Source organism: Ixodes scapularis, unplaced genomic scaffold (genome assembly GCF_016920785.2).
Source record: "Ixodes scapularis isolate PalLabHiFi unplaced genomic scaffold, ASM1692078v2 PGA_scaffold5__190_contigs__length_132052651, whole genome shotgun sequence".
In the NCBI taxonomy this organism is placed as follows: domain Eukaryota; kingdom Metazoa; phylum Arthropoda; class Arachnida; order Ixodida; family Ixodidae; genus Ixodes; species Ixodes scapularis.
In genome coordinates, this window is record NW_024609880.1 from 121,590,058 (window position 1) to 121,617,190 (window position 27,133).

The window sequence follows — 27,133 nt, forward strand, 5'->3', positions numbered from 1 at the left end:
GGCGACAGCGCCGTGAAAGGCGTGAGTGACGCGCTCGGCCGGCCCGGGCGCTCGATTATTGATACTACTGATAAGCCGATCGCCTCGTTGAGCGCGGCTTGTGTTACCTCGCACACTTTTGAACACCAAGTAAAAGGAGGAAAGGGAAGCTGCTTTTGTAAGAATTTTGAGTGACAGGTTAATCTTCTATAATCTTCTCGAAGGAGAATAGCGACGCCTGTGCTAATCCAGGAGGCACAAAGGAGGATCCTGATAAGAGGGGAGTTCCTTCTTCCCCTTGTATATCACGTGGGTGTACATGCTTAGTGATGCCGAATATACAATGTTGTCCGGCTTTGCCACCGTTTCGGTTTCGGTTTGTGATCATGGCTAGAGTAAAATGACACGAAAAATATTTTATTTTTCGCGAAACAAAGGTTTGGGGATTGTTTTTGAGTGTTTCAAAAAGCAAAATCGGCCACTATCTCAAAATTTTTGAAATTAAGCGGAGTTACCCTTTAATAAAAATGACACTACGGACAGGTTTTCAAGGCGTGCTACAACGTTTGTATTGAAAGGATGCCCACAAAATAATATTTAAAAAAGTTCGCTTGTTTGTCTCCGTTCATAGCCAGTTTGGCCGATTAAAAAAAAGTAACTTCACTCGCTCAACTGAACAATACTGCGTTTGTTTGAAACGTGGAGTGCGCATCATGTTTTTAAAGTCTCGGTGGCGCAAGTTAGCCGAAACACCATGCATGTCTTTTTCTTTTTTCTTTTGCAGTGAAAACGGAATGAAAGCAGTGATTTTTCCAACTCATTTTATTTCCAAGGATGCAAGACACTACACAGTGACACACGCTTTTTTAATGTCAAGTTTCCATACACACTGCTTTTCCTCACCACCCGACGTGCATTTGAGAATCGCGCCTGTTAATTCTAAGACAATGACAGGTATTGCCTTGTTAGTGTGGTATTGCAGGTTATCGGATTGTAAACTCTAAATACTGGCTCTCCACAGGTTATCATGTGGGCGAGAACGCAGTCGAGGGAAATCTTTTTCCATGCGATGTCTTGAAACCATCTTTCAATGCCATCTTCTACGTAAAGTTTTAGATCTTCTATTTGATCTTCGCTCGCAGTACAGTTTTCATAGATTCCCAATTCTTCCTTATTCTCCTCATAGAGCTCCTCTTTTTTTTTTATAATTTCGTCTTCCAGGTCATCCACTATCTTTTTCAACTCGGTTTTTCTCAGCCACAAGTCGCATCCTATAAAATCGACGAGATACCAATTATTCACGAACATCGTACAGACAGTTTTGGGCTACTGTGAAAGCACTTAAACGTGCGAAAGCAAGTGACTCTAAATGAAAACGTAGATCAGTTGCGGCGTGGAGAGCCGGTGTAAGTTCCCACAATAAAATAAAAATGTCAGTTGTCAGTCAGCCTTTGTCGTGTGTACTACTCTTCTGTCTGTCTGTTTTTGTTACGTTTTTTTTAGTTTTTTTTTTCGTTAATCACGTCGTCACACAAACCGTTACTAAGTTAAACAAAGCTTAGATAAGCATAGTGTTTTCTGTTATATCTTTAAACGCCAGACCCGAGCCGATTTACCGCACGCCAATAAAGTAACAAAATACGAATATCTCATTGAAGGGGTATAACATTTTTTTTGAAAGAGAGATGCAAGAGTAGATTTTGAACATTTTTTTTATTGTTAAAACTCAGCTGATTATTCTGACACAGCGTTCCGTAACTGTGCCTGTTATATTTTTAAACGTTATATTTTTAGGTATTCTTTAGATATTTTTTTGTGTTGTGTCCAGAAACAACCGACGCCTTAGTACTGGTACACACTCATACCCACACATACACGTTCATAAAAAAAAAGAGCGAAAAAAAAAACGGACGATAACAAATCAGAAACAAATTCCGATCACTGATGTTATCAAATGTGGATGATTTCTATACTTTTCAGATCCAACTCTTTCCTGAAAATGTCAACCACCGCACTCAGTGCAATAAAATATATTTAAATTTGTAAAATGTGGGTAATTAACACATGTCTTGCACGTAGATAGTGTTGTGGTGACAACAATTCACAGGAGGTACAATCAGGAACAAACGTCCCCGGGACCCGCGAGCTGCGACTGAAACGCATTGCTCTGCCATGTGCCGGCGGGTCGCCTGGTTTCGAGATCACAGAAAACCGCATGCGCGTCCTACTGTGCCTACAAACATGTGTGTTTTCCCGCTCTTTGGCGGCGGGCGCCTAACTCGGAATTGGGCGCGTGGTACCGCCTCGGAGATAGCGCTTACTGACATGACATCTGTAAAGCAAGGAGTCACGGCAGCTCAACCGAGTGATAAGCCCAACTAGTTATAAAGCAAGATGCGCTGACACGGCGAAGTGCGGCGCAATGCCGCAGGTGGTAGCTCCAGTTTCGGGATGTGTAGCAGACGCTCGTCAGCCGCAAGCGCTATCTCCGAGGCGGTACCACGCGCCCGATTCCGAGTTAGGCGCCCCGCCGCAGAAGAGCGGGAAACCTGACATGTCTGCAGGCACAGTAGGACGCGCATGCGCATTTGTGTTCTCTCGAAACCAGGCGACCCGCCGGCAGATGGCAGAGCAATGCGTTTCAGTTGCAGCTCGCGCGTCCTGGGGAATTTTGTCCCCGACTGTAGATCTAAAGAAAGCAAAGAAACAAGTCTGGGGCAACGTATTCTGCTATGTGCAGTTTTAGACAAAAGTACATAATCTCGAAAATTCCGGCGCCAGTAACGGCAAGTTTAGCCGAAGTAACATTGCTCGTAGCTACAAAACAACCGGGTGCCGTAATAACAGTCGTATTCTATATGTACCAACTTTCTCTGCACACGTCCTAGACTAGCAGGGCTGGTCGGTCCCAGATAGTTCGAAACTACAGAGACAAACTCTAGTCTCGATTGAATAATAGATGCATAAAGCCTGACGAGGCATGAAGTCTCTTTAAAAGGACGGGTTATAGCGAACACAAGCCTAAAAGTCCTAAACAAAAACTAACCAAATTTGACTCATGATATAACTAAGGGATGGATCAACATAATCAACATAGTCATGTACGCAATATCCATGTCGCAACGGTTGATTGTCTTGTTTATTCAAACATTTAAACGCTTTTTTGCGTGATAAAAAAGACAAGTGTTTTTTTACAGTTTGGACGTAATTTTTGTTGCGCACCATGATGAGGTAGCAGATATGTCATGCAGCAGTTCACAATCAACATGTGATTTGGTTCGTGTGAATATCGTAATATAATCAGCGAACTGAAGCAAATTCAAATGTTTTACACAAAGAGAGACATCATTGGGAAAATGTTAAATGCAAGGATCCTAGAATGGAACCCCCAGGAACGCCAGATGATATGTATGACCTCGATAACACACCGTTAACACGAGTGTTATTGATGCGCCAGAAAAGATATGATGAAACCACGAACATACCGGCAAACACACCTCATATTCCGATAGCTTGTGCACAGATAGATCATGGTGCAGAAGGCCAAATGCTTTGGTTAAGTCAGAAGAAATGGCATCGACCTGCCGAAAGTTTGCAACTAATGGGGCCAACGTCACTCAGTCTGCTAAATTAATTTCAACACTTTCAGACTTAACAACACCTTGTTGCAATTAATTTAATATTTATTTGCAAAAAAAAAAAATAGAAATCTGCACTTCTACCACGCTCTCAGACAGTATTGAGAATGTGGTAAATATACAGGATGTTTTATTTTAATTTGATCATATACCAAAATACATGAAAGGTACACTTATGCTGTTTGAGCAGTTGAGTGTTAAAATCAGGGGGTCATATTATAGTTGGCTAATCGTCATGATAAGTAGGACTAAAAACAAAGAAAAAACACTAAAATTTGCTTGGTAGCTTTTTGGTCAGTGAAAAAAAACCTATGGTTCCATTGGGAACTTGCTTTGGGTCATTAAAGACTGCTAAATTACAAAATTCAAGGACTTAATGCACATGTAAGGTGTGGAGATGCGATAAAGTTAGCCCTCGTGCAACAGACACAAGGCTGGCGGTACGAAACGTGGATGACTACCATTCGCGAAGCCCAGGAACGAACTTTAGTATGTATCGTTTCACGTTGGCTTGGCAAAGAGCGAAAACTACGGCCCGCTCGAGCCAATCAGAGTGACGGCGGTGAAGCACCTGACAGCCCCTAACAAGGAAACAAGGGAGAGAGCGTAACCCGAGATGTTGGAGAGGAGAGAAAAAAGGAACTTCCCTTTTAGCCCGAACCCTCTTTTGTGTGTCCCAGACGTCGTTGTTCTCCCCCTCGGAGATTAGCCCGTCACAAAACATTAGTACAAAAGCGGCTTTTCCTTCTCTCTTGCTCATGGCTTTGACAGTACTGCGCGCAAATAGTGAGATAGAGTATAGTCACGTGCCTTGCTCTTACGTGCTGATTGGTTCACGCGGGCAGTAGCCTTAGCCGTTTGCCAAGCTATGGTGAGACAAGAATAGATGCAGATGTTTTGGTCGCCGGGAAGCTTAGATGGCTGATGGTGCTCTCTTCCTAAATTAAATCATCTTATTATCGCTGACGTGTGCTATTCACTTGGAGGTATTTGTTGCACAAGCGAGCGCATAAATCATCTATGTTGTTGTTGTTGTTGTTTTGTACTAGGGCCCACCTCCCATTCTCAATTACCTTGCAAGTTTCCCACTCAGCACGAACTTACGTTGAAATCAAGTTCCACTAGCGTTCTGAATGTACTTTAAACTACACACGACACCAACAGTATAAGACATTTCACTGCGGTCCTGCGAAGTCGTCGTCTGCAATCGTAATTGAACAAATGTTGATTGTGGGCGATACTGAGCAATGTTTGGTGCACTTGTTTTAAGTTGAAACAAAACTTTGGTACCAAGAGTACCCCTGTTCTGGTTAACATGCGCCTTTGAGGCATTGAAGATTACGAACAGGTTTAGGACACGAGATCTGTAAACTGAACATACCTCAAAAAGTAGAGTTTATCTTACACAGGCAGGACGCGTCTACGCGCAAATCTGAATTAAAACATCGGAAAATAAATCCTTCGCAATACACCTTATGAACAGCTCGTTTTATTCAAGATTCCTGCGCCAAGCAACCTTAATTTGGGTGTTTTTTCTTTTGTTATAAAGCAAACTGTAGCTGCTCTGCTTATCATTTAAATTAGCGAAAAACAAGACAATGTGACATTTATATCGCGAAAGTTTTAATGAACTTACCTCCTTGGGCTGCGGGATTCCTAAGGATATAACATTGCGGCTCGTTGTATACGACATACAAGTCAATATAGTCAGCACTTTTCGGATTGTAGAACAATTCATCTAGAACATTTCCCAAAGAATAATCGTAGTCTCGTGCACTCGGCCGAGGATTTACAGCATTTCCTGAGTGAGAAAATCATTTTCGCAATTCAAATTGAATACACCACTAACAAAAACATGCTCCACGCTTGTCCAGTATTAAACCTGAACTTACCCCTATCAGGAAAGAAAGTACTTCTGGAATAGCAGGTGGAGTTATCATTCTCAGCGTACGTGTAGCTTCCTGGGGGAACCGGAGTAGCATTTGGGGGTCTTCCTGATTTTGGGGTACAAAAAAAATTTAACGCACTTTTAATATAGTTTAGACGATTAGGCAACTGAAATCCTCCCGGTTGCACGCCAATCCTGACCTGACAGTGAAGCGAAGCAGTAAAGAAAGTAGTTACAACTATTGGAGTCGGTGTAGTTAGTTATATTTCTTTAACTAAACACTTTTCAAGTTACAATAAAAGTTTAGTAACAAAATCATATAAACTAACGCTTTTAAGGAAATTTAGACCGCCTGCATAAATTGGTTTCTCAACGTATTGCGATGCGACTTCCTACAGAGGTGCAAACAGGTAGTGGGATTTTACAGAGAAAAACAAAAACCAAGAAATGATCCTACATCGCTTACAAGGGAAAGAAAAATCTGATCTGGGGAATCTGAGCTGTCACTTAGCAGACGATATACGGGTAGAGAGAAGTGCTGCCTACAGATGGCGTACGCCGCGTCTAGGGAGCACCGGCCGATTCGAGTTATTTTGCGAGATCGTCTGCTATCAATCACCGGCAGGCGCTCCCTCGACGCGGCGTACGCCATCTGTGAGAAGATCGTCTCTCTACGTGTGCATTGTCTCTGAAGTGTCGGCGTAGATTGACCAGGACAGGTTTTAAAGCGCAGCTCTTAGGCGCCCGTTTCCCCGTATAGTGGCATCGCCGTTGGTGTCACCATCACCGTAACAGCCCCGCTAAATTTAGCGGGAAATTGAATTGGTGTTGAGGTCATGTAATGTCTGTTTTCCCGCTAAATCTAGCGAAGAAACTGAATTTGTTTATGGGTTACGTGACAAGAAGTCATGTGGCGTTAATTTTCCAACTAAATTTAGCGGGGAAACTGTGGGAGGAGGGGAGGGTATAGAGGAGGAGGAGGGGAGGGTACGGAGAGGGAGATTGAAAGGGTACGCAGGAGGAGGGGAGGAGGAAAGAGAGGAGAAAGAAAGGAAGAGGGGAAATAAGGAGGATCGAAAGCAGGAGGAGAGGAGGAGGAGAGCAGGAAAAGAGGAGGAGGAGGACGGGAGGAGAAAAAGAGGAGGGGAGGGCGCGAAGGAGGAGCGGGGACATACCCTCCGCTTCGTACCCTCTCGTCCGCGCTTTCAAGAGCTGCGCTCTAATTTCGCATTAGAGATTTGTAAACGTCTTTCATTTTTTGTTTCTTTTCTTTTGAATGAGGTAAGTTCGTTCCTTAATTTTTTTTACTGCCTTTCACTACATGTTTGCACCTTTCCAGCAAATCGCAGTGCAATACATTGATAAATAGATTTTTTGGAACGTCTAAAGTGCATTAAAAACATTAGTTCACATACGGTATAAATGCAACTTAAAAATTTTTGTGTGACTGATAACTTGGCTTAGAGACAGTTACTTTCCGAATTTTCACTTTTGAGCATCATCTCCGAGCACTTCAAATTAGTGGAAGCAACTGTCGATGAAATTGTTTGAATCATTACTGGGTTGACTTTTCATGACACTAGAATTTGTTAATTTTGAGAATGACTTGATTGAAAATGCTAATAAATCAAGATTGAGAAGCGGCAAGAGCAGCACCTTTGAAATTGAAGCAAACGGTTAGCACTTTTGGTAATTAAACTCATGAGACGACCGTCTGAAACAACCTAACATATGACCGCAATGTAGTAGTACCGCCAGTACGATGATGGTGAATGTAACCCGCTAAAACTTTTTCGCTGCATGTGTCCTCCAGCGGATAAAAAATTGACAGATTATCGCGATCCAAATGGAACTGGTCAGAACAAATTTTGATGCAAGGGTGCAGGCGAGCTGTTAAAGAAGTGACATGTTTAACCCTGTAGAGTGGGAAAACAGAGGGATAGGACAACACGAATCTCCAAACACAGCTGAGGTTTATTTTACGAACTATTTAAACAGAAGAAACTAGATGAAAGCGACGACGTCACGCGTACCGAACCAAGATATACGTATCCAGGGTACATATCAACGCCTAAACAAGATCCCCCAGCATAGAAATGATATATTGCATCGTGATACGAACATAAAAAACTGAGGACCAAGTCAAAAGGAAACACCGAGCGATCACTAAGTAACAAAAGAAATGAGGTCAACCAACTCCTAACAGAGTCACAAAAAAGAAAAGGTCGTAGATTAAGAAACACTTTCATGCTAATGTCTATACTCTGGAGAAACGAACTTGTTGCTAAAACAACCAGCGGGCCTATCCGCCATCAACGAGCCTTTCAGTAAACGTTTATAACAAACCCTTTCTCTGTGGAGCTCTTCACTATTTTTCTAAACAACGATTCGTTGATGATTTGCTAATTCTGAATCCACGGATTTGTGCTTCACCGCTCGTTTGTGGTCAGTTAATCTGTCATTAACACATATAGCAGTCTGACCCCCTTAGCAAGAACCAAATCCACAGAAATCTTGCACACTACACCCAGATCACAATCCACGGGAGGGTCTCTGGTTTTTGTTACAACCTGCCTTCTGTGACAAAAAAGGTGTAAGCCGGAAGTGCCGATAATTGTGTTGAAAAACAGCTGTCACACTAAATTTCTTCACTAGCGCATTAAGGTTATGGGAGACATTATAAAAAGGAGGCACACAAAAAAACCTACTGTAATACCCCGAGGGATAGCCCACCCAAAGTCGAAAGCAAATCGGGTGGAATAAGGGGTGGGCTAAATTTAGATGTGCGAACGAAACATGTTTAAAAAAATGCTACTTTTAGATTTTGGAACCTACGAAACCTGTAATCGCAATCGAAAAGACAACTCTCCTTCCCAGTGAGCAATGTTCGCTTATATCTTGCCGTGGCTAAGTAACACAATTTCGGCCGAGGTCATGATTGGCCAAGACCCTGCAATTACTAGAAGTGAACAATCTCTCGGCGATTTTGAAAAAAAAAAAAAAGATAGCAAATTGTGTCAAAAAAAGTTCGAGGTACACCTAAGCATTTCCTTATGAGTTGTGAATGCGAAAGCATGCAAGCCGCTCGTCCGCTCCCTTTGTCGTCTGCTGCGTACGAACGCGCACGTGCTTCGGGATCTCGGAGGTTATGAAGCAGGGGCCAATAGGAGCCCCGTCGACGTGCGCCAGCCAATGGAACCGAAGGCGAATCGCTCCTACTGGGATCGCGGAAACCAGGAGCCGTATTCGCGCTTCAAACTGATGACGTCAGCTCGCTCCATGAGACAGTGAAGGCATTCGCATTATTAAGGGTGCCTTATCTTTCGGGGGTGGCGCATCTCTCGAGATCTTACGGTATTTTTTCCTACCCCGACGCCTTTTGGTAAGTTACAAATGGTCAGCAACCGACGGATGGCCGAAGACACGAACTTCCTGCCGTTGTCCGCGAGGAACAATCTACGAAGCTGCTTTAGCGAATCTACGCCTAAACGGTGAGTGCCAACAAACTTTGTTGAATTCATTAATACAGACTTCGAAACTCTCCGCTTTACAATTTCAGAATGACGACTTAACCCAGAGTGCAATCAATGACTTTCCCACTTTGTTTCCCCGCCATCCAGGGTTCAAAATGTCAGTTGAGAGCCGATAGTTTTCTTTTACAACTAAACGACACTTCGGTAATCACAGCACTGATAGCCGTATGTAATCCGAAAGTTTACAAGTAACGTCAACGTGAAACGGAGCCTCCGGTAAGAGTCAACAGAGCGACAACCGACGTTTTAATAGGGGGCCTAGATCATTAAGGGTTCCTTGGTTTCGCTAAGGTAGCTCGAGCACGTCTCCGACTGGTGTGTTTAGCGTCCTATTCCGCCCATACATCAAAAGTAGTCCCAAAGTGGCAAGAAATGACGCCACAGAAGCCGGAGTGCCCTGCTGTCAGATGTCCCGATCCTTGCGGTTGATCGTAGAAACGCTGGCGAGAAGCACGTGCGAGCGCGAGTGCCTCTGTCGTCGCGGCGTCCCGACTTCTGGCTGTCGAAGCTTCCGTGATCTGGTACACTGGAGAGCGACCTGGAGCAGCACAGGCGTCCGCCACACCCAGCACCGCTGCTGGGACATCGCCAGTGTCGCGGCCGGCGACAGTATGACGTCATCAGGCGGAAATCTAGGAACAATTCGTTTAGGACGCGCTAAACACAGCAGTTGGAGACGCGTTCCAGACACTGAGATGGCACAGGATATCCTGCAGAAAAGGTGAAGAAATTGCGATGAAACTTAGTTTCATTTTTCGGAAACTAACTTTAACGAGTTACAACTGTAAGTGTGTAATTGTAACTTAAATCCACTACAACTCAGGAACTGTAACTTAATTAGTTTTCATGAGTCACTTTTACAGCTCTGCAGTGAAGCTATTTTGATCGATAGTAGCGCCATTACAGGCTAATATTAGCAGGTGCCACTTCAGCTTCTCCTCCCTGCCACTGCAACATTCAGCCCGGCCTAAACACCTTTCCAAAAAACGCTCCTAGGCCGCCGCCATGTTGCTGATGCTAATGCGACTGGTGCGACTCTCGCACCTATTATCAGCTAGAAATTTTCTCCCACTCTCTTGGACTGGGAAGACCCGCTCAGCGCGGTTTTCTACCTACGCTTTTGAGGTTTTGCATTCGATGTTTTTAAGGCCCACTTGAAAGTTTCCACTTATTTTTTTTTTTTCATGCGTGCTGCGTACCCTTTTTATGTTATCTTCCATTGTCAGAAATAAGGCTGGTAAGTGCCTGCCTTTCAATCTTTTCTGCTCGGAATTCATTGGAAACGAAGGAGGTGAAGGACGTCGAACGGCCCTCGACGCGATGTCGCGAGCATTGTTCTCGGCCCTCCCAGATATAATTCGCGTAGAATCCTCAGTCATTTCCGAAAATAATTGTCCGGGTTTGGGTGGGAAACGGGTTAGTCGCATTCGTTGCTTTGCTCTGGTGTTGTTGTGAAAAAAGGAAGCTCTCCCCAAAACGTGCCCCAAAACAAAGTTATCTTGGCTTCCGTCTGATCGTCAAGATGCGACTGTCGTCGACTGGGACTGTGTTATTTCAGATCTTTTTTATTTTCGGATGACGCTGCATCGTGTGGTACGTACAATATATTATTCGAATGTTAACACTCGCTAAATTGTATCTCCGTGTCCTGTCCATCGGTGGTGGTGGTGGTGGTGGTGGTGGTGGTGGTGGTGTTTGCCTGACGTGAGGTTTTTCTCACTGGCTGTGGAAAAGTTCCACAGCTTTTCCATAACGTGTCCATCGGTAAACACATTATTCGTGAGCGTGAAGATTGCATGCCATTCGGCTATCTTCTGTTGTAAAATATTTTCGACATCTAAACACTTTGTCGTTTGACATGCGGCGAATCGCGCTCGCTGTCAATACTTTTCGTAATGAAAATAGCAAAAAACGAACTATGCATTCCAGTCGGGTTCGTTCCGTCGCGCGCGTAGCGAACAGAAATAGTTTATATGTTTTTATTGCTTTTTGTTTTATTTTCAAATGTGGTACAATGCTTTCTCAATTACCTCGGGAAAATACATGCACCATTAGACACAAAATTCCCCGGGAAAAGACGAGGATTTAGCCGCCAGCAGTGTTTAAAACTGCGCCTTTCGAAATCACAGTCCACTCGGTTAGGGTTAATGGGGACACCGTTGAGAGTGTAGCCTCAAACACATAGAATGGGCTCGAAAACAGTTTACTGCCCCTGGGGTCGAGTGTTTCTTGAAAAAGTGTATACTTAATGAAAACATTTCTAAAGAGGAGCAACATGCAAGTTATGGCATTCAAAGGGAACTTCAGGCAGCCATCGAGTTTTTCACTGCCAATATTAAGAATTTGAATGTTTAGGATATAAAGTTTCATTGCAGAAAGGTAGTTTGCTACCCGTTTCAAAATTACACAATAAAGCGCAACTAAAAATTGGTAATTTGTAGCAAATTGCTTCGTGGCACAGGGGCAAGCTCTTATGAAACTAAACAGGTGCATTATTCTTATTAGGCAAGATTGGAAGTGGGTAAAGGCAAAAAAAGATTTTCTGGTTTTGGATTTGCTGTTTTTTTCTTTCTTTTTTTTCTTCTAGAATTGCCTTTTCTACAATTTGTACTATCGGGGAAAAATGAAATGCGAACAGAGGAGCGCGTGGCTCGCGGTACAGGCTGCGCCGCCTGGAAGTGAGCCTAGGAGCGAGGGTGGGTGGCCTACTACGACGTGTTCACGCACCTCCCTATGCGCTCCCCAAGCTTCAGCAGTACGCCTCTTAGTGCGCTGACAGCTATCACCGCTATCTTTGCTGGCTCAGCGCGTGCGGTGCAAAGAAGCTCGCCGCACTCGCCGAACAGGCAAAGATAGCGGTGACAGCTTTCAGCGCACTGAGAGGCGCACTGCCGAAGCTGGGGGAGCGCCAATCGAGCGGCGTGAACACATCGAAGTAGGCCACGCACCCTCGCTCCTAGGCTCACTTCCAGGCGGCGCAGCCTGTACCGCGAGCCACGCGCTCCTCTGTTCGCATTTCATTTTTCCCCGATAGTACCTTAGCTTGTACTAAGGCACTCTACTTCACATTCAAATACACTATTTTGGGATCACAATTAATTTTTTTAACATTTCCTAATGAAGTCACGTCTTTTCTATAGCTTGAGAAGCGTAGGATGCTGTGTAATTGGTAAGGCTGAAACTTCGGAATTTATAATACCCAATAGGGTCTAATTTGTCCTAAAAATTTGAATAATTTTCAATGAAGGGTTGAAAGGTTAATCTTATCAGGCTACACCCCCCCCCCCCCCCCCCCCCCCCTTTTCAAAGCGTGGTTTGAGTATATACATACCTTCGAAGTTTGCCCTTATAACGTTTTCAAGCGGGTAGTCAGTTTGATTCAGAGCTCTCACTTGTATTGTGGTATTCTCGCTGAAATTAAAGTAATTTACGAGCAAGTTAATTGTAGAGCATATGCGCCGAGAAACTAAGTAAGAGCAGAAGACGAGAGCGTGCGGGGACGACAGAACGCCGAACTCTGATTGGAAGGATTAGTGGGTAGAACTAAAGCAAGCTACCTTTGTCTGACGTAGTAGACTGCGTAACTTTCTGTTACGCAGAATGTATTTTCTTAAAAATTGAGACCTCCTTCCACTCTTTTAGTCTTTCAGTTCTCTACAGACCTCCTTCTAAAAGATACCGGCATTGCCTTCACGAGCTCACACCGACAAGCTGGCGCGAGCTGCAGTCTAGTATTATTTTGCATCGTACTAAATATGAACATAGATACGCTGAAAGATTAAACATCCGATGATTTCGAGTACCCTAACACTTGCTGGTGTGGGTTTTGAAAGCGTTTTCAGTGCACCAACAATATAAGAGGTGGTGGGTGGTATACTGGTCTCTTCGTGCATTTACCATATTTGTGTCAGGACGTTAGAAGCAACATTGATATCGGCAGTAATTTCGCAAAAAAATGGCCGATAATTTTTTGTTAGGTGCCAAACGGTATGGCAGTCTGCCCCGGCAGCGGCTGCGAAAAGTGACCAATGAATCGTTCACATCTTTTATAAAAAGATGTAGGACAAATTGGCTTCGTCATAGGTTTGGAGCTCCTTTCTCTAAGGGACATCGGACTCCGATGTTTACTTAACATTTGTCCACGACTCTTTCAAGGCGAAGGCACAGCGCAACGTTTAGCAAAAAACCAAGGTCAGATCGCATTTGGTTAAATACTCATATTTTAGCTTCCATCGCTGATAAAGATTTTCGGTGCGTTGTACGCGAGCTCGTCGAAATGTAAAATCGCGCGCGGAATTTCATGCCGCCAGGAACAAGGTCAATGCCCACGTACGTTTCGCTACGCGACTTTATTTAAAAAAAAAAGGTTCCTAGAAATTCGTTCCATTATTTCACAAACTTGGTCCCTTGTGAAAGGTCTTGGAGGTCACTAAAGTTACAGCTCAATTGGTGACGTCCTATTAAATTTTTTTTTTTTTTACAATATTAAGGAGACCGCCGAAAAGCTTAACACGTTCTTCGCCACTTCTTCAGACAAATCACCCAGTGGCTGTGTTTAGAAAGTATGATTGAAATATACAAATTACCCGTCTGCTATTCTTCGTGATATGGATGAAGAAGCTTGGGAGTCGGTTTTTTTTAAAGTATGACGTGGACTAGATGATCTGGAGCCGATGGAATTGCCGTTGGTTTTCTTCAAATTAACTTTCCGTCTTTAAAACACGTGCTTTTTTCATAACTAACGGTTTCATAAGGACACGTAAGAGTAAGAAAGAGATCAAAGTGGCTATTGTTTGACCCATTCTTAAGGGCGGAAACCAAAAGGGATAAAGAATTACCGCCCCATATCACTATTGCCTGTCTTTGTAAACCTGCTAGAAAAGCACGTATTTTTTGTGATGAGCAGTTTTTTGGGCAGCCACCTCATGATATCCAAATCGCAATACGGTTGTGTACCTGAGAAGGGCACGCAGCTGCTCTTAGACGAAAATATTGATTATTTGAACGCAGCGTTTCAGGATACTTTTTTTTTTTTTTTTTTGTGCATACCGTTAACTATTCGATTTGGCTGCGTGAAGTGTTTAATTTTGGTCTTCGGGAGCCTTTTTTTTTTTTTTTTTTCAACTACCGGGCGTTTTCAGAAAAGATTGAACAAATATGTCCGGTGACCATTTTTAATTTTGATGAAAAATATATATTTTGATGGCTTCATGCCGACAAAAATAAAACCAATCCTTGTTTTCAAAAAAAAAAAAAAAGTTTTTGTCTTTGCGAAAAAAATTTGTAAGCAAAAGCACCTTCTCAGTCACGTGCGCGTACTGCGTATCGCCCGATGTTGACATTTCGGGCGCCTTCTTTCAAAAATCTGTTCTGGCTACCGGTCTAGAAATATTCACTTACAAATTAGGCGTAAAAAGGATTGACAAAAAGCATTTATTAATAACCGAGTATGAGGGTAGTAATTTTGAGAGAAAAAAAATAGCACAAGAACGCTCTAGATTAAAGAATACTTTTCTCCGTATTCATGAAGGCTAAGGTCTCAAACCTTTGCCAGTGTATTGCTTTGTATATAGTTAATATTTGCATGAAATAATATTGTCCTGGTTAACGGGAGGAATTTAGGAGAATTGCTCACACAGGGGCATTTAACTAAAAAATTATATTATTTTTAAAATCATTAAAAAATGCCATATTTAATATTATTTCAACACTCTGAAATTAACGCTTATAATATGTATTAACAGAGTCTGCAATAACTTGTGTGGCTTTTAAGTTGTAAAGCGAGAAATATGGCCAAATTGACACTAACTCGGTTGCCATCAATGGGACGTGCACTTACCCGTTCATCACAATTTCATTATTATTAAATGCGTAAAAGTGCTACGGGGTGGTCAGGAAAAGACAGATTGACAGCACACAGGTGAGCGGTAGTTTCCAGGGAAAATGTCTTATGTATTTTTGTACAACCCACCCATAAATGCCCATGGCGCGGAGCGATCGAGGTGCGCCAATCTCTAACATGCTTCGCGGTGCCTGTTTCAACAGCCGGCGTACAGCGTCTCCGTTTACGCTGCGTAAAGGAAGCAACCGGAGCGACTTTGCAAACAGGTCAGCGTACAACCCCGGCAGTAACAATATATAGGAGGTAGGGCGCGGCAGAACCTGAACCTGCGCCGCCTGTGAAAGCCAATAGATTCGCCGCCGCGCGGCTAGGGCCGCACAAATACTACACGCTGTTTTCACTGCTGTGAATTGGTTTCTTGACAACTGTATCAAAGTTAACGCCTCAAAAGCTAGTTTAGTATGCTTTAGAATTTTTTTGGAAATAAACTGTGACGAACATTCCTATGTTGATTCATACCTCTTAATGCGCTTCTTGTTCCTATACGACCGATTCTTATGTCAATGAAGTGAAATACATTGGCGTTTATTTTGACAGCGACTTTGCTTGGAACACCCACCTGTCCTATATTTGTAGCAAACTCAGAAGTGTTGCCTGGCTTCTGTACACCAATAGACATCTTGCGCCGATCTGTGTGCGCAGAGATATTGCCAGCAGTCTTGCATACGGCGTTTTAAGGTATTTAATTTGGTATTTTTTCCAATTGCCCCATAAGATGTCAAGTACAGATCAATAATTTTCTGCTGAACTTACTGAAGAGCGTGGCGTATAAATGTGATATGACAGAATGCGGAAATCTTTTGAGTATCTTTGGTTACCTTCCTTCCAAAAGTTGTTCGTAAATTCAGTAATTTTGCGCCACTTTTGGATGGATGATTTAAAAAAAAAGACACACACACAAAAAAAAACATATTCATGTTCTCCTGAGTTCTAAAAGATTGTCCTCGCTATGTTGTGCCTCATTATTATACTCGCTACGGTCAAGCTACTCGTGATATTTAAGTCCCGAAAATATTTCATTCACTTCCTGGTGACAATTTTACGCTTACCTCAAAAAAGCAACTAAAAAAATTCCTGATTCATTGGATTCTACATTAACTATTCGTTTTCTTACCTTTATTTTGACAACCTTGTCGGAACCTTTTTATTCTAACTGTATATATCTCTACAGTGTCTCATCCGGTCCACTGCGACTGACTATCTCTGTCCGTGGCATGAATATATATCTATGTATACTCTTTATGTATCCCTACATGTACCTGTACATATGTGTATAATGTTTTTACCGGTCGACTGTGATTGCCAATCTCTATGCGTGCCATGTACAAAGTGACTGACTGCCCCCGCTCCCCTTCCGCCCCCCCCCCCCCACCCTTCCCCCCGGAAAAAATAATGATTGTTCATCTGTGTTAGTTTGTCAACTAAGCATGTATATAATGACTTACTGCCTCTTCCGGGCCATGTCCCACAAGCCTACTTTGGCTTTGACGGGCCCGAAAATATCGAAAACAAACATGAAAGCAGAATTAATAATAATAATAATAATAATAATAATAATAATAATAATAATATTATTATTATTATTATTTAGCTGATGAGTGAAGTACTTACTATTTCTCTTTTTCCGTATCATAACTCATTATTGTGTAATTGGCGGTTTTGTTCGTTTTGTCTGTGATATTTGCTGTTGTGGAGATACATTTCCCAAAAACGGGAGCGTTCGTGCGAAACAACAAAACATACGTATCATTTGACGTTTCTTCTAGGACCTGCAATCATCAAAACGAAACATTTCTTATTATTTTTCCAAATATTACGGAAAGACGCATGGCAGGGCCAACTAAATAGGGCACTTATACCCGTGCTACACGGGCAACTCGAATGCCATTTACAAGGAATTACATTCGTTTGATCGACGAATGGGCTCGCGATCTGTCACGCGTCCAACGCCCCACGCTCGGGGTGTCCCACGCTGATTGGCCGATCGTTCAAACGTCATTCGTTGTAAATGGAATTTGAGTTACCTGTGTGGGCACGGGTATTACTCACATTTAAGCATTCGTATCCTGTCGACAATAAAAATCAGGCATTGCCCCACTTTAAATCACAGCAAAGTAATGGTGTTCTTCTATAATGGAGGCATACCCTTCAATGAACACTCATACACAAAGAACAAATTGAACGCTTGCATCACTGACACTGGTTTCAACACGACTACAACATAAATGCGTGCGTGCCATTATATTAGGTGCAAGCGCGTATTTGTGTAACCGTCCAGCATAATTATATGGTTAAAGAGAAGTAACACCTGCAAACGACGCAGCGAATTGTGAACATCTTTTGCACGCATATTTGTAGGTATGATATTTCTTTAGTACTAAAATGCATATTTAGAAAATTAATTTGCGTACGGTCATCCCATGCTTTTAGCAAACGATAGTTGAGGAGTCTCTACCGCTCCTTGGATTTTTGTTTAATCATAGTTTAGTTATTTCTGATTTTTTTTCGATTTTTGTAATAAAGCAGATTTTGCTTAGATAGTCCTGAACGGATGCATAGTCCGCACTTAGTTCATAGTCCTTTCGGTTGAATTCCGGTTCAGTTTCGGGGAGCTAAAATAAAGGTCCGAACTGGTTGGAACCGGTTTGAACCCCTAAATTGCGAATATATTTTCCGCGTCGTTTTGGCAATAGGCACTATTTGACCCGTGAAACGAGTAACTATATCGTTTTTTTTTTTATTATTATTATTCTTACTATTCACTTTTATTTTCCAATATCAAAAATAAAACAAATCGCCATCTTTAATCTCGGCGAAACAGTAAATGAAAAGCTAAATTAACATCGAAAAACGTCGTGTTCATATGGCTCATTATTTGATTACCTCAGTCGCATATATTTTACTTGAATCGAAAGGTCATCAGTCTGGTAGGTCGCCTAAAATACCCGTCATTGGTACAGACTTACGTCGCTGCATCAAAAGTTCAATCCTAGTTGTTCTCTTAAACAATTAGGACTTAATTACACTGCATAAAATTATGAAATACGCAGCTCCTCACGATATATATTGTGAAATCTAGTTTACGAAATACGTTTCACAATATATATGATGACGGCGAGAGTGAGCTAAAAGCAGCCCTATTTTCAAAATATCATGAAAGTTTTAGAACAACCCCTTTCATTCTACCTTTGATAGAGACACTGAGCAGCAATCACAACATTTGTTTTACTGACAAACATTGTTTACACTCAGCACCGTGATGAAGGCTAACAATCACCCAGAAGAGAGTGATCAAAGTTGTTCACTCTAATCTATACCCACCTTCGAGCTCAAATCCAATTTGTCCTAAAATAGCGCCTATCCACGTGAACATTTTCGACATATCCTGGCGTTTGAGGTTTGTTTCTGACAAGACGCAGGTCAATACAATTTGCAAATAAGCATCACCTTTGCTAACTTGTCATTTATTGTTAAAAAGATCTTTGTGGTATTTCATACTCTTCTCGACATTGCAACTACTTAATTAGTCACTTTCTGACGGTCTGCGTGCGCAATTATGATAGTTTGTGTCATGAAAACATATCTCAGGAGCACATTTATGTTTCAGGAACACATTTATGAGTCGGGAACAGGTAGTTATTTAAATCTTCAAACTTTGAAATTTGCTTCAGGCTGTCTCAAATCACTTATAGACGTGGTTATCGAGGATCAAATAGCCAGAAAATACTTGCAGGACATATCTCAGACAATGTAGGGTGCATTTACTTATGATGTATATCTTTAAGGCGATTGGCATTTATTTATGTTGTCAAATCTTCAGTCAGTAAATATATTTCTATTATGACACATAACCACTCGAGACCGACTTTAGAGGGCGATACTCGAAAATACGCCATCTGTTGAGTCTGCGGAAACGGGCTTTTTTTTTTTTCGCTGTTTGGCAGTGGGAAGCACTGGGCCGTGGGTTATGAAAAAAATAACTCTGTGCTCACTAATGTTGGTGCTCACAAAATAGATCTGAAGGCAAATACCCTAAATCTGGAGAAAAAGAGGTAATGAATAGTATTCTAAAAAAATTTCATACACAAAGCCTTATTGCAAAAAGAAATGCATACAGATGCATGAAATAATATTGCCGCGGGCGCAGCTGACCGAGCACGCAGCGCGCCCGTGGCCTAACGGTTATCGCGCTTGCCCTCTACGCAGAAGGCCAGAATTGAATTCCTGGCCGCGTCTACACATTTTTGATGATGCTGTAATGGGATGTTCTGGTTAATTCAAGAACCGTCTTGCTGATTCGAGGTTAGAATGTTCTACACGCCGAACCTCCTACGCCGCATATTCCAGAAGCCCACGCGATATACAAAAGAGACTCCGCGTGGCAAGCCGGGGTCAGTTTCGCCCCAGCGTTCGACTCCGCTCTTTCACCGACTTCGACGCCCGAGACGCTGTGCTGTTATCTTTTATTCCTTTTTTTTTATTTTTGGGCACAAGTTCGCTCCTATTAAACGTTTCAGTTTCCCCACTTATTCTTTGTTTACTCGCCTGTTCATTCGTGACAATATTCCATATTACACATGAATAGCGCGAAAGGCAGACAATATGTTTCTAACGTAAATCACATTTCAACATCAGTTAGCACAAGTTCCTAACTTCGAAAAATACTGCCTCGGCAGGCTAATATTTTATTCGGTTTTACGTGCACTTGTTTTAGGCCCTCACTTTACAACGCTGTATTTTAACAGGAAGCGCGCACTATTTTTTTTATCAGGCTGCCGCATACCACAGCGAGACCACTATATCTACTGCACAGCTTTAGGATTTGGACATTCACTTTGGCTAGTGTTGAGAACATCGCATTTCACTAGAAAACAGAACTGTTTAATAGGTCACGTGATGACATCGCCATAAAAGTATTGCGCGAAAGACTAGGACAGGAAGGAACAATGGAACAGGGCAGTCCGCCAGTCCCATTGTTTCCTCCTGTCCTTGTCTTTTGCGCTATAAATTTGTAACGAATAACTAAATTTGGTAATGAATAACCACCTGTTAATTTTAATTATAAAGACGTCATCGCACTATAGGCTGGTTGTCATCGCGATTTGCTCTCGCTGAAAAAATAAAAGAGGGTAATGCAAAATGCACGCTGCAGAAGGTTTGCGCTCAGTGCAAGATCACGTATTCGAGATACACAAATTATTCTGGCGTGGTGTTGCGTCGTGAGGATCGGCAAGAGCGTCTGGCAACACGAAAACGCGCTTTCGGACATTTCTTGCAGGAGTGTTTTTGCAAACAAAATAGTTTTTGGGATAACGCGTTCAGCTCTGTGCCGAAGATACGGAGCAGAGAAAACTTTAGAAGAAAGTATGTTTTTAAGACTCCTGCCTCACTTTTTTTTTTTAGAGCGCAGCTCTTAGGCGCTCGTTTCCGGGTTAAGCCGCGTAGGCGTCGCTGTCGGCGTCGGCGTAAGCGCGCTAAATTTAGTGGGAAAGTTGACGTCACGTGCCCTTAACACCAATTGAATTTCCCGCTAAATTTAACGGGAAATTGAATTGGTGTTGAGGGCACGTGACGTCAATATTCCCGCTAAATCTAGCGGAGAAACTGATTTTGTTCATAGGTGATGTGACACCAAGTCATGTGATGTCATTATTCTCCTTAGATTTAGCGAGGAAACTGAATTGTAGCAGGAGAGGAGAGGAGGGAATGGAGGAGGACGAGGATGAGAGGAGGAGGAGAGCAGGAGAAGGTACGGAGAGGGAGGACGGGCATGCTCTCCCCTGCGCATCCTCCCTTCCTCCTCCTCAAGGCCTGCGCTCTAATTTCGCATTACAGAAATTCGTAATCCTCTTTCTTTTTTTTTTCTCTCTTTTTTCGATGGTCCTCCAGAAAATACTTTTTATTCTTAAGGGACTCCCTCCTCTGTATTATACTTGTGTCATTTGTTAACAGGGATCCTCCATTTCTTATAATTTACTCCTCAAAACTGTGAAGTATATACAAAATATGGACGTGGTCAAAGCTTAGGGAAGAGCTTGAGAACGACACTCCTCTGAGACTTTGAGTGGCTGCCAACGTCCGGCTTTCCCTCTGAGGCCACTAGGATCTTTCTTTTCAGGTATCTCTCCCGTATACACTTGTAGTTATATTTACCGTCGGATCAAAAAATCAAATTTAGACCTTTCAATGCCTCTCTTCGGGGACAACTTTCTGGAACAGTTCAGCAACAACGGAAACATGTTTGGGTGCCTCAATGATGTGTACCTGTAAAATGGGTTCTGCGACAATTTGTGTACTTTCAGTGAATACCAATAAAAGCCAATTCTTGACGTTGATAACTTGTAGAAACACCCATTAGTTCTCGTCTCCGCTCAATGGCAGACGCAGAAAAAATAAAGGACAGAAACAGCTTTTCCCTCCTCAACTGAGGTCTTCATTAAAGGCATGCGCTGGGATTGGCAAAGAATGAAGCATGGGTATAGCTTTAGACGTTGTCAGAGTTCGGCTATTCTCACATCTGATTGAACACGAACCGTTACCCGAATGTTTGGTGATGCTAATTGTCACGAACCCGAGCAGACGACTCGGGCTCATGAAAACTGAGTGATTCAAGGTGTCACGTGACTCGCGGTGAAAGGTCGTAATGCCATAGGACGTCGCGGTATCAACAACGCTAATAAATCTAGTGACGTTGTAAACTCAAGTCGTCATTTGTCACGTGACTATGTCCCGAGGCCACGTGACGTGACATTACTTGACACCATGTCTTAACACTATGACGTCACGTTACCACACGACACATGATTAATCATCGTGAGAATACAAAAGCCGCCACGAAAACCCACAAGTTCTCATACATTGCAATTCGATATATGACACTTTGATCCCTACATGTGAATACAGCTCCCAATTTTTATTTTTCAAATATTCCTTTTGTAATACAAAAACAAAAAATTGACGTGAACCGTTTTGAACCGGTTACTGTTATATTGTTTCCTGTGCAGTGCCGATTCAGTTTCAAGATGGCGGCGAAAAGAAAAACTCAGTTGGGAAACTGCCATAGAGCCTGCTCTGAAAAAAGTTGAACCGATCACTACTCAAGAACCGAACTAATTGCGATCGTAACGCCGCAATTTCTCCCGCAGCGGAAACTCGGGGAATTGCACGGCTGCTTGAATTGGTTCAAGAGTATCGCATTCGACAGCGTCCGCTGTTACTCATGTATTTTGGTTTTAATCGGCCATTTTGGCGCCGAAATATATACGGTGGATTAGCGATGCCACGCCAATCTTTCAAGCGGACGCGTCCCGAACTACTTACTACCCAAACTAGGACGCGCCCATATTGGGACGCGCTACCTGAAATCATCGGTGAGACATGGTTGTATAAAAACAATATAAATTCTGCAACAAAACTTTGTGAAGTAAAGATTTGAGAAAACATCATGTGCCTTGCATTCTGTACTAATCTCCAATAAATCCTCCTAGAAAAGAACTTTTCCTAGAAAAAACACAGTAAAAAAAAAAAAAAACAAAAAAAAAACGTTGAACAGCCTTTTTGGCACCTCGAGCCCGAGAGCTTCGGTACTGTGGGGACATTAAGTGGCTCTATTACTAGCAATATAAAGCAACTTTTTTGTGTCAACTCCTTTCTAAAGGGCGGCGTTGTTATCGTATTTATCTCGGTCTGGGTGAACGCCAGCGGTCGAGGCTTCGAGGGTGAGTTTCCCGACTGAGTGTTTTGGTAACGTTGGGTTCGGTCCAAAATAACGTTTTGGTTCCGGATTGGTTCCTACACCACGCGCTTCACGCGAATGGCTCCGCTCCCGAGACTACCTCGTATTCTAGTTCACTGTAGTTTTATTCTAACCATGGAGGTAGGAAGAAGAAGAGGCGATAGAGTGACTCAAGGCAGCAAACGAGGAAAATCCCTAGCGAAGCCGGAAGTGGAGGACGCGGTCGGTGGAACGCCCCCCAGGGTGGCCAAAACCACACCAGAGCCGCTGCTGGTGCCAAATCATGTTTCCTTTCCGTCCAATAGCGTCTTTAAGTTTCGGTGATCATTGGGGGCGTGTCCCTCTAAACCGAAAAACTCGGGACCTCATGTCGCCTCCAGAACACCTGAATGTAACTTTAGCGCGCTTCCTAAGCGCTCCAAGTAATTCTGGTATTTACTCATCTCGTAGTTTTTGATAATACTCAGCAAGTTCCTGATAAAAATCATATCTTTATCTTCAATCAATAAAAATGTAATTGAGCAAATTTTAGTTAATTAACTGATTTATCGTGATGTTTATTGACTTGTATTATGTTTTTGGGACCGTGTAACTCACCTGCACAGTCCGCATAAGTATAGCTTTCGTGTCTTTTTTAAAAGAAATCTCTAAAGCCTTAAGAATACAGCCTGTATTTCACCCCCCCCCCCCCTCCTATATTAATCACATACCTTCCATGCATCTTGCAGAGACCCAAGCTCTGGGTCGTTGAAGTAAGGGCTGTTTTCCGGGTTCTTGATGGTCATTTTCTCCGTCCAGTGAAAGCTCGGTGTCCATCTGCGGCTCTGCGCCAAGACCTCAGCCGCGGCGAAATACGCGAACAACAGTACGCACTGGAGGTTCATAGCAACGTATTCTTTCTGCATTGACTCCTCTTTCGAGATCAACTGAACACTGCCTAAGTCTTAAATAAGTTCCTTTTTTTTTGTTGTTGTTGTTATTTCAAAATACAGCTGTACCGGATCATTGCTGACGTTTGTGACGAGACTCTCTTAAGGGAAAAGCATTGTTCACAGAGGCTGCCTCAACATGCGAGACAAGTGTTCGTAATACACCAAGCAATTATGAATTTCAGTTGTTCCGATTCCCTCGTCGTTTTGGTTTCTGTGGTTCCAGCTCACACAAACGCATGAAACAGCCTTGAAGCGTCAGAAACAACAAAGTCACACTTCGCCATACTACGCAGTGAGAATGAACGCAAAAGCAAGATACTGAGATTTATTAAAAGAAACAAAAACAGTAACTATTCCACGGACGGGCGTCTTCCAGATCAATACAATCACCCAGTTTTTGTCGCTTCCTAGCTTACACTGGCGTGGGGTGATTATCATACGAAATAAGGAAAGGGAATACGACTTAGTAAACCACGGTCACTGACGTTCTAAACAACGCAGCGCGCGCCAGGACCCAATAGTTTTATTATTGCTCCGAAACCGATTAGATTTTAGCAATATCTGTTAAGCACGCCCAAGAAATAATCACGAAGCGAGAAGAGTTAAGGTCATGAGTCACACGCCCCGTATTTCTTAAGCCGTTGGTGACTACTATCTATCTAGCTTATCAAGCAAAAATTTCGTAACGCTAGAATAATAAAACGTAATTGGTAACTCTGGTATACTGTAAAACCCTTTATTTTCGCGGCCCCTATTTTTCGCGAGTCGGTCACATATGACATAATCGCGACCACTAAATTTCGCGAATTCCAGACGCCTGCATTAAAAATCTTTAGGACCGAAATTTTCGCGCGCCCTTAAATTTCGCGAATTCTTCTATTCGTGAAATTCGCGAAAATTGAGGGCTCGCGAACATTAAGGGTTTTGCAGTAACGTCAATTACCCCACGAATTTAGACGAGGCTACAAAGAACTCCGTAAGGCCGGAGTCACAGTGCTCATTCATCACGCAAAAGAGAGAATACAAACACTGGTCACCGGAATGTCCGTGGTTCGAATGCCACGTGCCCAAGTGTCCTCCCTCAACTCATTGTTACTCGGCATTCGAAGCAGGGATCTCGCGGTGGCTCGCGTTCGAATCTCGATGCAGACTGTTCTTTCTATGATGCATAGACAGTGTGACCCCGGCTTTATGTTTATATTTTGAGAGTCAGAGGTGACGTTCGTGACTTAATAATCTGTACCAGACAGCTGGTAATCTTTTTTACTGACCAAAAATAAATTCTTGTGCAGACTTAAATTCGCGTACGCATCAAGTTTCTCAAGGTTCGTTCCCGTCATTTCGCTTCGAAAGTCAATTCGCTAAAGATTTCCTGTGCACCTGGCCTCCCAAAGCTAATACTTTTAGGCCGTGTTTTAATTGTGCCTCATGACAAACGAGGCAGAGGGGTTTAGAGGTACCCCAACCCCCCTTGCTAACCGCCATGTTGTACAATTTTAACAACTTGACACGTGACTGTGCCAAATCCTGAGGCTTTTACACAAAACTGAGCCAAGGTTTGTATTGCGATCACTGTAAGAAATATAAGAAACTACTTCTCGATACTCTTCGCCGCAGATATCAGTGTCTAGCTCCGATAAAAACCCTAAAATACAGCACCGTGGCTGACGGTGTATATCGGAGCCATTGGGAAGCTGCCCGAGGTATTGTCGTAAAAGCCCATTTCGGACTTAAAATAAACAAAACATAACTTATCTCGTCGGTACTGTTATTAAAGATCAACAAGCCATCATTTGAGCGGGACTTTTTCAAAATCGAGATGTAAAACTATAAGGTCACGTGTCAAGTGGCGAAAAATGTGCAACATGGCTGCGGCCGGATGGGGGTCACTTTCAGCTGCCAGTTTATCACGCTAAGCCCCCCTACCTTGTTGGTCATGACGCTCAATCACCTTGCTCGAGGGTGCGTGCACGAGAAAAAATAACAAGAGCAAAAAAAAGTACAATGGCTGCATCTTTAATTTGTTGCTTTTTTTTACTCCACCCGGTTACTTTTTACCGCAAGTTAACAGAACCTGACAGACGCCTCTTTTGGACCGCAGCGCATACATGATGAAACGCTGAATGCCACCACCATGGTCACGTCTTGGGAGCGTTGCAGAAGTTGTTGGACGGGGGCAGAGTAGCAGATTTCGTGTCCGCGTCTCACTGAATTAAATTGCAGACGACGAAGACGGTGGTGAAATAGCAAACGATGCCAGAGGCTGCAACGTGTCTGCTCGGACGACTAGCAGGCTCAGTCAGACGTCGAGTAGACGCACCGGATGTCGCTAAAGGGAGGCTCTAGGTTTGTTAGCTTGGTCAACCGAGCTGCCAAGCCAGCCAAGTAGCAATGGGCGGGGCCACTGATTTGTGGTGGGGTCTTTAAGCGTGCCGTGACCCTCACGTAAATTGGGTCGAACATTGTAAATACTGTGCGATTTAATTATTTTTATTTCTTTGGAATTTTTTTGAAAAAACATACCTGTCCTATCTATGCAATTAAAAAAAACCTTTTGCTTTTATTTTAATATTTATTTACGTGTGAGCGTACCAGAAGCTACAAGCACGAAATTCGGGCTTTCAGAGTCTCTGCCCAGCACTCGCGCTCGTGCAGTTCAAGCGCTGTTCGAGGCCACATGCTGGCGCTTCTTTCATAGGCTGCGCCTGGATTTAAGTATCCGCTGAAGACAAAAAACTTACCCAGTGCAATGCCTCTACTAAGGAAGTTTTTGAACATGCGTCGTGCAGTAGAGGTACACGACGGCACGCCGATAAGCCGGCACGTGTAAGAATTGAACAAAGGACAGCCGTGTTCAATGTTCACTTGCGCACGGCAGCAGAGATTGAAGGCTAGGCGGCTGGCACATGCTAACGCACTGCTGTTTGCAAGCTGCTGTATAGGCCGGTTCACGAATACTTTAAAGGGGCAATACAACAATTTTTGTACTTTGCGCAGATACCGCTTAAAATGGATCCCTGACGATAATGACCTACGAAACTCGCGTTCGTTTTTCACCCACGAAAGAAGTCCCAGAAAAGAATTTTAAAAAAAAACGAGCAGCTTTTGCCCCCTCAACTCGCAGCCAGAACAAGCGGCTACGTGATCTGGAGACGCTTTCAGCGCGCGCCAGATTCAGCCGCCATGGCTGACCTTCTCTTGTCTTACCGAGATGCCGAGCCACTGAAGCGGGTGTTGACGACCCTCCACAAAGGCCTATGCTGGGGAGAAGGACATATTAACGCTTAAAATGGCAATAATCTGTCTTGATTTCAGAACGATGAAGGGAAGCGAACGGAATAAGGGGAAACAAAAACTGGAGGTCGGTTATGGTGGCGCCCATGCACAGCTGCCGAAAAGCGTCTATATGATCATGGCCACGCGCTGGAGTTGCAAGGCACAGGACGTGCGCTGAGTTCGAGACATTGTTATGGTTCGACTATTGTCGTCATTGCAGCGATTGGACAGAGGCCACTACCCGATAGCT

General features: G+C 43.1%; 1 protein-coding gene across 1 annotated transcript; it reads right to left on the reverse strand.

Moving 5' to 3' along the window:
* Positions 1–918: 918 nt before the first annotated feature.
* LOC115316484 lies at positions 919–23,580 on the reverse strand. Its single transcript, XM_029975841.3, has 6 exons — positions 23,386–23,580; positions 16,552–16,709; positions 12,370–12,449; positions 5,510–5,611; positions 5,254–5,418; positions 919–1,250 (listed from the first exon to the last, which is right to left on the reverse strand). The coding sequence occupies exons 1-6, from the start codon at positions 23,578–23,580 to the stop codon at positions 919–921; spliced, it is 1,032 nt and encodes a 343-aa protein (XP_029831701.3).
* Positions 23,581–27,133: the final 3,553 nt, after the last annotated feature.

Bases quoted from the DNA above. Each gene is read 5' to 3' on its own strand.
- LOC115316484 (XM_029975841.3), bottom strand. From the start codon at position 23,580: ATGCAGAAAGAATACGTTGCTATGAACCTCCAGTGCGTACTGTTGTTC. The intron at 12,450-16,551 runs GTAAGTACTTCA...CTTTAATTTCAG, and splicing joins GATACGGAAAAAGAGAAATA to CGAGAATACCACAATACAAG. The intron at 1,251-5,253 runs GTAAGTTCATTA...TCGATTTTATAG, and splicing joins GAATCCCGCAGCCCAAGGAG to GATGCGACTTGTGGCTGAGA.